The sequence below is a fragment of the Cryptomeria japonica genome, chromosome 6 (genome assembly GCF_030272615.1).
Source record: "Cryptomeria japonica chromosome 6, Sugi_1.0, whole genome shotgun sequence".
NCBI lineage: Eukaryota > Viridiplantae > Streptophyta > Pinopsida > Cupressales > Cupressaceae > Cryptomeria > Cryptomeria japonica.
The window spans coordinates 667,639,955-667,655,736 of NC_081410.1; the positions used below are offsets into that span (position 1 = coordinate 667,639,955).

Genomic DNA, 15,782 nt, shown 5'->3' on the forward strand with positions numbered 1-15,782 from the left:
AACATAAACTTAACTACAACATATTTAAATGAAACGTGACATGGCATTAAACATAAAAAAAAAAATTAAAAATTAGCACTACATATACATGTCCTCTATTTGGAAAATTAAAATCTAAAAAAAATAAGTTCCTTCTCATAACAGACATAAATTTCATTAATATTTTTACATTTGATCAATTTACATCATTTTGAAATTCAATTTAGAAATGTCACTTTTATGCGATCGAAGTTAATCAGTTTTAATTGTATTGGCCACTTCCTTATAAAAGAGTGACACAATCTTGTGCTTTTACCCAGATATGAGCATTTAACATGTTGAGCAACAAGATACAACACTCTACCTCCAAGTATGATTTCTTCTACATGTTTGTTATCATGTTATTGCATTAACACTTATAGGGATTTTGTTAGAATATTTAATATGTACTTGGCTTAGCTTTATTTGTATTTAGTTTAGGATATTCCTTTGGAATTCCTACATGTAATTTGTCCTCAAGTACATGTGTGAGGACAAGTCATTTCTTTTATTTTCCTTTATTAAGAAATATTATATTTCATAAGAGGATGTGGACACATGACACACACATTTTATGAATGGTGGCATTCATAGATTTGGGAGTTACTTTGTAACTCCTGTCCTCATCTCTAGTTAAGAGATGTCTCCTCTCTCCTCTCTCGCTTCTTCTTAATGACAATATTGTAAAGAGCTTCTTGCTCTCTCTCTCTCTCTCATTTTAGCAATTGCCTCATTCATAATATCACAAGGGGTTTTTCTTTTCTTTTCCCCTTTCAAAAGTTCTTGTGCCTCCTTCACATTTGGGTGATTGCTCCAAGGTTCTTGCATTTCTCTTGGTAACATTTACTTCATCAATAAACTTACTTGGATTTTGTTTTTCTTTCCTTGCTCTTGTATTTCCTTTCATGGTATCATAGCAGGTTTCTAATCCTTGTTTCAAGTTGAGACTGATGAAGGTTACCATTCTGTGGAGTTCACCTTCTTGGAGACATGCTTGAGAGGAGAAGAAGTTCTTTCTCTAATATTTTCTACTGTGTAGGTTTTTTATTTCAGATTTTAATTTTTTTTTTCAAACATGTTAACAAGTTTGCCTGCAGGTTTAATTTTCTTAGATTCTAGTCTTTGGAAGGCTTGCTGCCAAATTTTCTTCTGTCTGGTTTAAAGTCGTGACTTTGGAAGGCTTGCCGCCAAAGTTTCTTCTTTCTTTTTTTTATTGTCTAGTTTGGAAGGTTTATTGCCAAACTCAGCCTCCTTAATCTATTTGGTCGGCTTGCCGCCAAACCCATATTATCTATCTTGTTTTGGAAGGCTTGCTGCCAAAACTAGTTTATCATTGAGTTGCATCTGTGATTTTCTTGCAAGTTTCAACATTTTTCATTTTGCAGTTTTTTTTCTAGAAGTTTAATATTTATATTATATTCTTTATTCAATCTTTTCATAGTAACATATTCTGAATATCACATTCCATTTGTTGTCTTTTGTTTATTGTAGAAATCATTTTCAACTAGTTCTTTTACCTCTGTTGTTTATATTTTCATTACAAATCTTATCTATATCAAAAATTTAAATTTCTACTCCTTACGTAGTCATTTGGCAAAGAATCATTTCTGCTCATTGATTATAACACTTCTTCTGTGTAATATTTTTTTGCAGTCATCTCATTCACCTTTCTTCATTTCTTGCCTTGTAACGTATCTCCTGTAACCTATTTTGTTCCTTTGCTTGATTCATAGTAGTCTTAAGTTTCTCTGCTCTCACCTTGCATGCTCTCGTTCTCTTCCCGCTTTCAACTTGTCAATCTATATTCATAACGTCTTTGTTCTAACGTATTTGTCTTCTTACTCAAAGTTTGTTGCAGTTTAACATATCTGCAAACTTTAACGTTTTATATTCTCTAACGCCTCTTATTCTCATTTTGTTTCATATGAATTCAGTCTTCAAAAGTTCACATATAGTCTAAATTTGAGTTTAGTTTTATTTAAAAGTTTCTAAGTTTCCTATATAGCTTGTCCTCATTTCATTTCATTGTAAGCTTAATAATAAGTTTAAATTTTGGTCCTTTTATTACCATTTGCATGCATTAAAAGTTTAAAAAGTTATAAGATTATTAACATATAAAACGTTTAAATTATTCATGCACAATAAAGTTACCTTTATTAATATAATACTTCTTTTGCTATTCAAAAGTTTTTTAAAAAAAATTAATTAAAAACTTTTAAAAGTTTATAGTTTTGTAAATATTTTTTTAAATATATATTAATTTCTTAATAGAGTTTTAATATAAATTATTTTTTATTATTACGAAAGATTTGAAGTTTTAATATATTTTTAATTAAAATTTTTAATATAAATTTGTTAGTTAAACTTTGAAAATAGTATCTTTTTATAAATATTTTTTTAAACAGAATTTTTTTTTAAGAAAGAATTATTAAAATTTTGTTCAATTTTTTAATCAAGGAGTTTTTTTAAAAATCAAAGGGGGTAAATTTTATTTATTTTCAATTTTAACCATTATTTGTTCACATTTATTTGCAAATATGTTTACATTAATTCGAGAAATTAAATTAAATAGCAGTAATTATTCTTCATGGAAAACTCATATTTCCTTTATTTTTCGTTTCAAGCACCTTTTGGATGTTGCTACTGATAAAACCTTTGAGCCTACTTTAACTGCTCCTCAAGCTGACCAAGATAGATGGAAGGCTCAAAATGAGGAAGCACTTGGTTTAATTGGTATTTCAATGGTTCCTGATTTGTATGTTCTAATTGGAAATTGTACAAAAGCGTATGAAGCTTGGGAAATTTTAAAAACAACTTATGATAGCTCAAATGAATCCCGAAAAATTCAGCTTCAAGATCAACTTGAAGATCTCAGGTATACATATTTTAAAACTATGGATGATTTCTTATTAAAGTTTGATAGACTGTTAATAGTCAATTAACTGGTTTAGGAGTTACTCTAGCCGATTCACATTTAATTCATCTTATTCTTAAAAAATGTCTTCCTCATCAGTTTCAGCAAACTATTATGAATATTCATGCTCAACTTGCTATTCCTAGCTTAGCTACTCAATTAACTTATGATATTTTTCATAATTTATTACGTCAAGAGGAAGCTAAATTAATTCAATTTGGTACTCTTAAAAGTAGTGAACATGCTTTTATGTCTAAAAACCAAAATCATAATAATAATTTTAGAATCCAATAATAATAATCATAATTATAATAATAATCACAAAACTTCTAATTATCAATCTCATTCTAAATCATATCATAAAAATTCTCATAATAATAATCATAATAATACGTACAATAATCAAAGGAATAATTCTCAAACAGGACCCCATTGCACATATTGTGGGAAAGATGGACATATTACTAATAATTGTTTTAAGAAGCAAAATGGTAAAAATCCCATGAACCAAAATAATCAAAATAATCAACAACATAAACCTCATTATAAGAAAGGTAATAATAATGGTAATTCATCTCGTCATACATATACATGTACTTATAAAGTTTCTCAACCACTTGAGTGGATTATTGATTTTCGTGCATCTCAGCATGTTACTTCTCATAAAGAATGTTTTTATTCTTTGCATCCTGATACTTCTAATATTCCTCTTCAATTAGCTAATAATCATAGTTGCAAAGTTGAAGCTATTGGTGATGTGAATGTTCCTAATGGGAAATTACATGATGTTCTTTATGTTCCTAAATTAAAATCAAATTTGATTTCAGTTCCTAACCTTTGTCAAGATTATAAGATTAACTTTTATAGGTGCATGTGTTATATCATTGATCCAAAAACCAATCATGGTATTGCTACTACTAAAATGGATAGTGATAACTTATTCAAGTTCTATGAATTTTCTCCTACAAAGTATTCCTTACTTAATACTGTTGATTTTACTATATGGCATGAAAGACTTGGCCATCTCAACTCTAATCATATTTCCTTGATGTAAAAAGCAAATATCGTTGATAGATTTCCTACTATTGTTCCTTCTCAAATTGTTTGCAATGGTTGCATGAGTGGTAAGATGCATAGGGAACCCTTTCCTCATGGTCAATCTTGGAGGGCATATACTAAATTGCATCTAGTTCATAGTGATCTCTTGGGTCCCATGGAGAATCCCTCCATCCAAGGTTCAAGGTATGTACTTAAATTTGTTGATGATTTTTCAAGGAGAACACAAATATATTTCCTTCATAGTAAGGACCAAGTGCTTCATGTGTTTACTGAATTTCATATGTTTGTAGAAAGACAATTTGGTTCTAAAATTAAGATTCTTCGTACTGACAATGGAAGAGAATACGTCAATAATTCATTTAATGCTTATTTGAAATCTTTTGGAATTAAACATGAGCTTACCATTCCTTATCCACCACAACAAAATGGTGTGGCAGAACGAAAGCATAGGACCATTGTTGAAATGGCTAGATGCTTATTGCATGCAAAAAATATGGATTACAAGTTTTGGGCTGAAGCTATGGCTTGTGCAACTTATTTAATTAATAGAACACCTACCAAAAACTTAAAGGATAAAACCCCTAAAGAAGCTTGGTCTGGAAGAAAGCCCAATTTGCAGAACTTAAGAATTTTTGGTTCCATAGCTTATGTTCACAAACCTAAGGAGAAAAGGAAAAAATTAGATGCTAAATCTTCTGCTTTTATTTTTCTTGGTTATGATGAAAATACTAAAGGTTATAGAGTTTACAATTCTATTACTAACAAGGTAAAAGTTGCAAGAGATGTTTGTATTGCAGAAAAAGGCATTCATGATTGTTCTAAAGTGGAGGATGATGAACTTTTTCAAAGAAAAGTTGTGGTTGTGGAGGACCAACCTCCTTCTCTTAACCCTACTCCTAATGCATCTCTTTCTATTCCTTCTAGTGATAATAATAACTCTACTCCTCATGACTCTTCTTCTAGTGATGAATCCATTACTTCTAAAAGAAGACCTAAATGGTTTAAATCTTTAATTCAAGATAGTGATGAATACTTAGCTAGAATGGATAGACTTCAAGCTAGAAGAGTTAATTATTGTAATTATGCTTTAATGACTACTATTATGAATTCTAATGATCCTAAAACATTTGATCGAGCTAAAAATCAACCACATTGGAAAAAAGTAATGAAGGAAGAATATGATACTCTAATTTCTAACCAAACTTGGGATTTATTTCCCTTGCCTCATGGTAAAAATCTTGTTTCTTGCAAGTGGCTTTATAAAACCAAATTGAATGCTAATAATCAAGTTAGTAAATTTAAAGCTAGATTAGTTGCTAGAGGTGTTTTTCAAATTGAAGGCTTAGATTATACTGAAACTTTTACTCATGTTGCTAAAATGCCCACAATTAAACTTGTGCTTGCTTTAGCTTCTATAATGAATTGGCCTATTCACCAAATGGATGTTAAAAGTGCTTTTCTTAATGGTGATTTACATGAGGAAATTTATATGTCTCAACCTACTAGTTTTATTAAAAAAGGTAATGCACGCTTAATTTGTAAATTAAAGAAATCAATTTATGGGTTAAAGCAATCTCCTAGGGAGTGGTATTCAAATATTAATACATTCTTTCTTTCTCAAGGCTTTATTAGAAGTAAAAATGATCCTAACTTGTATATTAAACATAGTGAAGATGATATTATCATTATTATCTTGTATGTAGATGATTTGATTCGTACTTCAAGTTCCAATACTTTTATTTCTGATATCAAGTTTCAACTTAATCAAAAATTTCAAATGACTGATTTAGATCTTTTACATTATTTCTTAGGAATGCAAATTTGGCAAACCTCTAAAGGAATTTTCTTATCTCAAAGTAAATATGCTCATGATCTCATCGATACGTTTAAAATGAATGATGCTTACCATGTTTCAATTCCTATTGAATTAGGCACGAAGTTAATGCTTGACATGCAAACTCATCTTGTTCATCCTACTTTGTATAGACAATTAGTTAGAAGTTTAAATTATTTACCTCTTACTAGGCCATATATTTATTATAGTGTTGGTTTGGTTTCAATATTCGTGTCTAAACCTCAACAAACACACTTTAAAGTTGCTAAAAGAATTTTAAGATATATTAAAGGAACTATTAATGTAGGTTTGTTTTATGATGCAAATTTTGATTTTACTTTAAACGGTTTTACTGATTCCGATCTAGGTGGAGATCCTAATTATGGGAAATCTACTTGTGGTTATTGTTTTTTTGTTGGTTCAGGAGCAATTTCTTGGAATAGTAAAAAGAAACAATCTACCTCCCTTGGATCCACTAAAGTTGAGTACAAAGGATGTAGTAATGCTTCCAAAGAAGCCTTGTGGATTGGAATACTACTTGAAGATTTGGATCTACCTCAACATGAACCAACTCCATTGTATTATGACAACCAAAGTGCCATTACCTTGGCTAAAAATCCAGTTTTCTATGCAAAGACAAAGCACATTGCTCTCCAAAAGCACTTTATTAGAGACCAAATTGAAGACAAGCAAGTTTCACTCCTCTATTGCAAGGGGGAAGACCAAGTTGCAGATATTTTGACCAAGCCACTTTGTAAAGAAAAGTTCCAATTTCATTGTAAAAATCTTGGACTGCAACCCATTGAAGGGTTTGATGTAAACTCCCCAAGTAAAGCTTAAGGGGGGGTGTTAGAATATTTAATCTTTACTTGGCTTAGGTTTATTTGTATTTAGTTTAGGATATTCCTTTGGAATTATTACATATAATTTGTCCTCTAGTACATGTGTGAGGACAAGTCATTTCTTTTATTAAGGAATATTAGATTTCCTACATAAGAGGATGTAGACACATGGCACACACATTTTATGAATGGTGGCATTCATAGATTTGGGAGTTACTTTGTAACTCCCTTCCTCATCTCTATTTAAGAGATGTGTCCTCTCTCATTTCTTCTTAATGACAATATTGTAAAGAGCTTCTTTCTCTCTCTCTCTCTCTCTCTCTCTCATTTTAGGCATTGCCTCATTCATAATATCACAAAGGGTTTTTCTTTTCTTTTCCCCTTTAAAACGTTCTTGTTCCTCCTCCTTCACATTTGGGTGATTGCTCCAAGGTTTTTACATTTCTCTTGGTAACATTTACTTCATTAATAAACTTACTTGGATTTTGTTTTTCTTTCCTTGCTCTTGTATTTCCTTTCAGATTTAATAAATGAATTACATAACTACTATTTTCATTCCTAAGGTATAATCATTTCAATTTATTATTTCCACTATTTCTTAGCCTCTATCCTATTAAGGATAAGTTGTCTTTTTCATCAATCGGAGTTGTTGTGGAGGTGTAAAAATCAACACATGTTTTGACTTGGGAAAGTCCCTTTAAAAAACAACTATTTTCACCCATTTTCATGTGTGCAAGTTCATATCCAATAGTTGAGAGGATTGCATGAGGGAAAACTAGACAATGATAGTCATTTCTAGATTTTGAATAGGTAGAAACACCTAGACTAGGGTACCATCTAACTTTTTACAACACTTTTTAGTTATAATTTTTGGAAACAAACCTACAAGACCTCTTGATAGAATTTATACATATTTTGTCAACTTGGATGCCCTCAAGACTAGGACACTCCCCAACCATATCTAGCAATTCAACTCCAAATTGTAGATCCAGGTTCCTATCTACGTCTTATTTCCATATTTGGCTAATTATGTTACTATTCTATTATATAATTTACTATTATTGCTAAAAGACATCATTTTTTCATTATTTAACCTAGTTCATTCACACACACGTCACAATATCAACTCCATTACAACAAAAGAATCATAAAAAATAGTGTTCATCTCTCCTAAATTAATTGACTATAACTAAATCAAGTTATATTTTTAATGATTTTCCATGGAGATTCGAGATCTTAGTTTACATCTATTAGCCAAGGATCTTAGTTTATGATATTTGGATATATTATAAAAGTTTTCATTGTGAACATATGTCTCCAATCATGAAGTGATATATATGTTTTAAATGAAATATAGTGAATTATATGGTGACTAGCAAATGAAAGGAAAGTAAGTGAAGCCTTACAAATAAAATGAAAAATTTAAAATAAATAAGTTTTTTGATGCAATATTCATCTTTAAGAGCCTTAGATGATCTTACACCAATTTTGCAAGGTATTTAAATTCCTAAATCCATCTCCATCAAATATGAGGACTAATTTAGCTTACTTATAATTGTTTTGAATACTATAAATAACATACAAGCCTTAAATTTTAACCAAGGTTGATGTGAAGGGGAATGTGTGAGAACTTATTCTTTTCTATGAGCTCTTATTATAAGGTACATATGCATATATGCAACTATTGTAGATTTTTTCCAATCCTTCAAATCTTTAGTGGACAAAATATTCCACATGAAAAAAATATTATATTATATCTTTGGACATCAATGAGGCCAATTTGATTCCTTTGTCTCATTAAATAAAATAAATATTCTAGGAAACTTTGTCAAAATACATTGGGCTAGATGAAATTACAAAGTAATTTGAAATGTTTGTCATAAGATGCTTTAGAAGGATCCTAATGTGAATAATAGTAAGCATGATATGAACAAGGAATTTAACTTGTAAAATTAAAATTGACAAGCCAAGGAAAGCAGATTTACAATCCAACACACATTTTATCTACACTCATTTGCCTACCTATTTATTTTGTAATTTATAGGCATAATGTGGTCATTGGAAGTCTCTCTAAGTTTGTTGGAAATATGTCCAACATGGTGTTGTCATTGATGATAACTCAATATGTGTTTTCATTGATGTCAACCTAAGGTCATTGGTGAATTTGAGGAGACTGAAAAAATGGTGTGTGATGAGGCATTCAAGGGAGAAGTTTTAACATTTGAGATAGATGCTTTGACATGATTGAAGATAGTTTGAAAGTTCATTAGATGTAATCATGGCAAAATATTAGTCTAGATGATTGGTAAGTATATGGTAGCATATTGTTACATTTTCTTTATGATTTAGTTAAATTTGTTGATGGATGCATTCTAAAAAAAATTAGTTTTTTAACAATTGAGTTGGATTCATATCTATGTTGGTGACGAAATTTGTCTAAGGGTTGAATAATGCATTGTCTCCCTAGTCCATCAGTTGGTATTTTGGTCCTCATCCTACCGCATTGCATGTTATGATTGTGGGGTTAAAATTTTATTCTCAATATTTTGTAAGAGGCATACTTATTGAATTTCAGGTCATACACATTTGTGCAACAAGAGATATAAGTTTTTGTTCTCTAAATTATAATTTAATAGTGTAATGTATCTCTATTGACTTGCTAGAATGCTTTGCAATCTTGTGAAGTGATTCGTGTGATTGTGCGGATTTGGGACATGTCCAAGATTGTATAAGGTTTTCATAATGCAAGTTTCAAATGAATTGGTGCTCTGCAATGCTATATATATTGTGTATTGAAGTGTCACAATCTATCCAAATTGCACTATTTCTATTAGTTCAATGGGTTTCTCTACTTGTGCCAAAATTTGATAACCAATTACTTCAAGAGATTATTGAAGAATTATTTTTTATGGTCTACAAGGATTTCATCTTGGCTCGCATGATGAGTTTGATTTATCTCGAGTGGTGTAAAGGAAAACAATTAATAGTTTTGACAGTGGTGTTGATATTTGGTTAGAAAATGTGATTTCCTTCATTTGTCAATTGATCTTGACCTATTCTAATTGATTTGAAGGATGTGATAAGAAGGTTTTTGGGTTGACTGATTCCTTAGGTTGATCTACAACCTATTTTTGTTCATTCTACATGTGTTTGAATCTGACCTATATTGGGTCACACATTTCATTTGATAAGCCCTATTGGTGTGCATCTAATTGGTGCTCTAAGGTGATCTAAAGGGTATATAAGGTTAGATCATTTGTGAAAGGTGTAGAGTTGGTTGTGATGTGTGAAATAATCTGGTGATGTTTCAAATGAGCATGAAGTGTGTGAAATTAGTATGACAGAGTAATTGTGTCACAAAAGAAGACCGCAAATTTAACATATGTCAAATACATCTTCTATAGTACGTCATGTTATGTTTTTCATTTTAATCTTCATGTATTTTTCTACCAAATAGTGAGTCTCTTTAGGAGGTCTTTGTTTCATTATATCTTTCTCTGCAAACCCTTTTTGGGAGCAGTGAGCTTCCTTGGGTAATGACCCCTAAAAAGGATATTGTAATATTTGTTTTATATAATGTGAATTAACTCTCACTATGGTTTTTGCCTCCTTGGATTTTCCACATAAAAAATTTGTTGTTCTTGTGTGGTGTGTGCTATGTTTGTATTATTTCCTTCCACAAATCCGATTTAATGTTTAAGTTTTAATTAATGTTGATTCACACCCTCCCCTCTCAGTATCTAGCTATGTTCAACAAAGTTGTCCTCAAATTTGTGTATCTTATCATTAATCTAATTTTAAAATATGAAAATAGTTTATTTCAATACTCTTTTAATTTTTAAATTATTATTATAAAGATAATTTTTGCAACACTTTACATTTCATGTGGCATATGCTAAAAATAATAATTTGAAGCATTTGTTACAATATTTATAACACCTACCAAGGTATTCTCTAATGTTTTTTTTTGCTTCAATTGTGTAAGTATTTTTATCATCTCATAGCATTAATCTACCAACGTGTCATTTACATGCATGTACAATTTAAAAACCATAATAAACATTTTAAATAATCTAAATATCTTCCTATATATAACTATTATTGATACATAAGTACTTTTATAAACAAGAGACACAAAGCGTCATGTTCCTGCCGAGAGTTAGAAATGTGATTGTAGAAGAGATTAGGAAATGTATGGGTGGTAGAGGAAGGTTAGAGAAAGGTTAATGTACATGTTAGTTATAATGGTAAAGAACAACAATGCCTTGATGGTTTTTCCAAGAAGGAATGTAGAAGGAAGGGGTGCGTGTAGTCATTGCCATGTGCCAAATGCATTTATAACTACTAATAATTGCTATATCCAGAAATATAATATTAATATAATAAAAATTGCATGTATTAAATATTAATAATAAATCATAAATAGATCTTTATAAATTCCATAGAAATAAATTTAATATCTTTTAAACGAAACTTAATATTTGGTTGGATTGATTTTTTTTAATTAATCTGATTTATTCTCATTTATACTTTTTCCGAGTGGTCCTTGGTATTTTTGCTAGTGGTTTTTTAATTTTTGATTCAAAATTAAAAGAAAAAATCTACACGTGCCTAATGTTTGCTTCGACATATTGCATGTTGAACGGTGTATGTGTTGTCATTGTGCATCCACAGTTTGCAAGCTTTGCTAGACGTGCCTATTAGTGAAAAAATTTAAATTCATTACATATTAATACTGTATTTAAAATTATTTTAATACAACAAAATAAAAACAATAATGCATAAAACATTTACTAAATATAAAAATTATTATTTTTAGTTTAATAGAATTAAAAATAAACAATAATATATAAAAATTTAATATGAAAATTCAAATATTATAAGATTGAACATAAAATAATTATATTGAAAAATCAGAATATTTTATTTTAAAAAAATATTAAAAACATTATACATTATTTATTATTTATTTTAATATTATATAATTATTCTAATATTATATAATTATTTCAAAATATTATATAATTATTTTAATATCAAATTTATAATATAATATTTTATAGATATTAAAGAGCGCATTGCATACTTACTATATAACACAAATGTTTATATTTAAGTAATATTAAAAAATATGGAATCTATGAACCTACACTATGATTGGCCCGAAGAAATTTATAAGTGGTAAAGAACAAATACCACTGCATGGTGAGTAAAAATCCTAAATATCTAGGGTTTTGAATACTCATTGGCATTAAAAATGTGTATGTGTCAAAGCTACTCACTATGCATTAAATGTGGAACAAACTGTAATAATGGTAATGTCAGAGGAGTACATGATGAAGTGATAATTTAAAAATTAAATAAAAATAATTATGCAACAGCAGTTACTAATAGAATTATAGATATATATCATTTTTCTTATTATAAAAATATAAAAAAATAAAAACTATAGAATTCCAAATAAATATTTTTAAATACACTAATCTGATTGGTCAGATAATAAAACAAATTGTGCTCAATGATTGCGTTCCTGAGTTTGAAGCAAACAATATCCGAGACAAAATATGCAAATGGACAAGTCAACACAAGAACCAATCAAGGTCGAACCAATCGTGTAATGTTTCTGTTTCGATTTTTAATACAGTGCAATGGTTGACCTATCTCATGTCATGACGCACTCAACAGGGTAAACAATGTCGGTCGAACAAAACAACCGATCGCAGTGACAACCGAAACAAAGCATAAAGTAAGACAGGAATCCTGAACGTTTCTAGAAGTTTCATAGTAGTTTCAGAAGTCTCTACTTAGAATCAAGTTTTATTTTTTATAAATAAAATTAGCGGCAGTGTCTAATAGAAATTAGGATAAATAATTTTATACTAATTATTAAATTTGTTTCAAATCAAAACATTTAAGAAAAAATAAGAAGTTCAAAAATACTTCAATTTAACTAGACAGTCTAAATTAACAAATGCATTCAACGGATGCTATAGTATCCTGCTGCCAAGCAGAAACTAATAAATAATAATTTTAAAAAACTTAAAAACCATACACTAAAGTAACTTTAATAATGTGGCCCACTACCAAAATAAACATATTAATTATTATTAAATTTACATCTACATGTTAACTAACGTTTAAGCTTTAAAAACCTACCTCTAGAATGTGCCCCGCTTACACTATTCTATCATATAATAACATCAGCTCTCACTACCGCTGTCAGTGTCGCTTCGGTCTCCTTGCTTGTCCATAAGCGCAGAGCGCTGGATCTGTGGAATTTGAGGCTGCATCTTCCCTTCCAGCATTAGGACCACTTGCCCCATGCTTGGCCTCACCTCCTCATCCTTTTCAATGCTTAACAACCCTACAATAGTTGCTCTTCTCAACTCTTCAATATCTCTCTCCTCTGCAATACCCTCCTGCACAATATGAATCATGTTCCCATTATAAATTTGTGCTGCAGTCCACGCTGGAAAGTAATACTGACTGGAATCTTGCACAGTTAAATCAAGATTCCTTCGCCCGGAAATGATTTCCAGGAGAGTCATACCAAAACTGTATACATCAACCTTGGGAGTGATGGGACGACCGGAGATCCACTCTGGAGCCAAATACCCTCTCGTTCCTCTCGTTGTTGTCAGGACGCGGCTGAAATCTCTACCCAAAAGCTTTGCCAACCCGAAGTCGGCCAACTTGGGTGAAAAGTTATTGTCCAGAAGAATATTTTCTGGCTTCATATCGCAGTGAATGATGCAATCTCTGCATTCTTCGTGGAGATAAAGTAATCCTCTTGCGGTGCCTAACGCGATCTCAAATCGGTTCTTCCAGTCGAGTACCTTCTGTTTACCTTTAGAATTACTTGAGAAGAGCAAGGAATTCAGAGAGCCGTTGGGCAGGTAATCATAAATCAGAACCCTTCTGGATCCTTCTGCGCAAAACCCTCGAAGCCTGACCAAATTCTTATGTTGTATTTCTCCAAGAGAACTGATTTCTGCTCGGAATTGTTTCTCATCTTGTCTTGAACCCTCCATCTTCTTTACGGCGACAAGTGTACCGTCTATTAGGTATCCTTTGAACACCGTGCCGAATCCTCCACTCACCAGCTTAGACCTGAAATTCCTAGTTGCAATCTTCAACTCCATGTAGCTAAACATTCTAAGAAAAGAGTAGGAGGGATCGGCAAGCCTTTCCATCGATCGTAGCTGAAGTGTCTGCCGATGCCTCTGCCATATTATAATAAAAAAGATACCCAATGCAACGGCGAGAGCACCAACAATAATTGTGGTTACGTTTTTGAAGCAGGAGGATTTCTTAGTCTTCGGAGGTGCCGAGGCAGCTACTCGAATAAAAACATTTGAATTGCTTTTTGCTGGAAGAGACGTATGCATATTTAACAAAGGTCCGTAACAGATTTGGCAGAGTCCTGAAGATGGATTGAAAGTAAATGCAGTGCACGAGCAGTTGAGGAGGCAGACTTTCTGGCAATCTTCCTTTGTGGTTACAGGGTATGAGGAAGCGGAATAAGCGTCAGGAAACGTGACACTGAGCTCCAGGAATCCGTCGCTGCTGCCATTTTCGGCACCGCAGTTTAACGGGCTCTGTCGAACACAGCCAATTGACCACGAGTCTCGCGAATACCAAGCTCGAGTGTCTTTGGGAGTGAAGCCTTCCACGCAGCTGCAGAACTGAAGATTGTTGGAGTTGCAGATTCCGTAAGCGCCGCACAAACCATATACGGCACATTGATCTCTCGGTTGAGACCAGAGGAGGGTCCATTTAGCGTCATCAAGCAGAGCATATAATTGCATTCCTCCAGACTTAACTAGGACGGAACGTGAGAGCACATTCTTGATAGCTATCGATGTATATGTGACATAGAAACCAGAGTTGGCAGTTTCAACGCTGATATTGTATAAGGCTTTGTTTGACATTTCTGGAATTTGACTGAAAACATTGCCGTCCCATATTCCACTTGCCCAATACTGTACAGAATTGTTCCATGTTAGTACTAATTGTTTGGCCCCAGATGGATCCACCTGATAGATAAAAAACCCATTAGCAGGATCCAATGAACTTCTCCAAGCGACTAGCTTTTGCTGTCCACCGAACCTCATACCTGGCAAAAACGTGTCAACAGGATAGTCGAAACTCTGCCAAACAGTTTCAGATTTATTGTCATTACTGAGCATTACAAAATTACTAGAATCTAATATCAAAGCCTGGGAAGGCTTCTTGGTCACATTCACCGACCAAAGAGATGCACCCGTTGCGTCGAACAGTCCCAGATCACCTTCTTCTGACAGCTTCAAAACGCCACATCTGTTTCTCGCAGGAGTCTCCCTGTTAGCCACCCAAACAATCGTCTTCTCTGGGATATTGGCATACCAGATGCCGATATACCAGTTATTGGTTCCATTCGGACTGAAGAACCCCAATTCAAATGTGCCATTCTTTGAGATTAGTGTCTGATTTCCAGTAATGGAGGCGCCCAAGGAAAGAATATCTCTACCCTCGAGTACGACACCATAACTTTTCAGTTGAATAAACATTATAGAAACAAAAAACAGGCTTAAGCAGAACTTTTCCCTGATTTCTCCCATCGCTGAAGTGTTAAAATGCAGGGGAAATGAATTCTAAGATGGAAGTAATTTCCCCGAAACATCACTTAAATTTAGAAAGGAGTTCACTAAAGAGGCCCAATTTCCCAACGCGTAAGCTGCAGATTCATACTATTGAATGCGTGCATATTGCAACATATAATAATTTTGACACGAAATTAGGACCACTTAAAGAAATGCTTCAAATTTAATGGGCTGAAATTTTTAAAGAGAACCACATGGAAAATTCGTTTCTTGGGTTGCTTCGAAAGTCCCAATTTCCCAGACGTGAAAGGTACAAATTAATGCTATGTGCATGCACACCGTCCCGTATAAGTTACGCAATGGTGGAGGAGCCCACGACTCATAGGCCATGAATCGCGATATAAATTTGAAGCTGACAGCCATTGACAAAACTAAGTTGATGGTTAAAATTATAGTGTTTCGTGCATTAGTGCTGCGTGGAGTTGAGAGGAACATTGCACGGCGGGTAGTTAAAATAGAAAAGACTTTTGGAG

The 15,782-nt window shown here is 32.1% G+C and overlaps 1 protein-coding gene across 1 annotated transcript; it reads right to left on the bottom strand.

Annotated features, from left to right (window-relative positions):
• Positions 1 to 12,672: 12,672 nt before the first annotated feature.
• Positions 12,673 to 15,267, bottom strand: LOC131876778 (G-type lectin S-receptor-like serine/threonine-protein kinase At2g19130). Its single transcript, XM_059222260.1, has one exon. The coding sequence runs from the start codon at positions 15,265 to 15,267 to the stop codon at positions 12,868 to 12,870; it is 2,400 nt and encodes a 799-aa protein (XP_059078243.1). The 3' UTR covers positions 12,673 to 12,867.
• Positions 15,268 to 15,782: the final 515 nt, after the last annotated feature.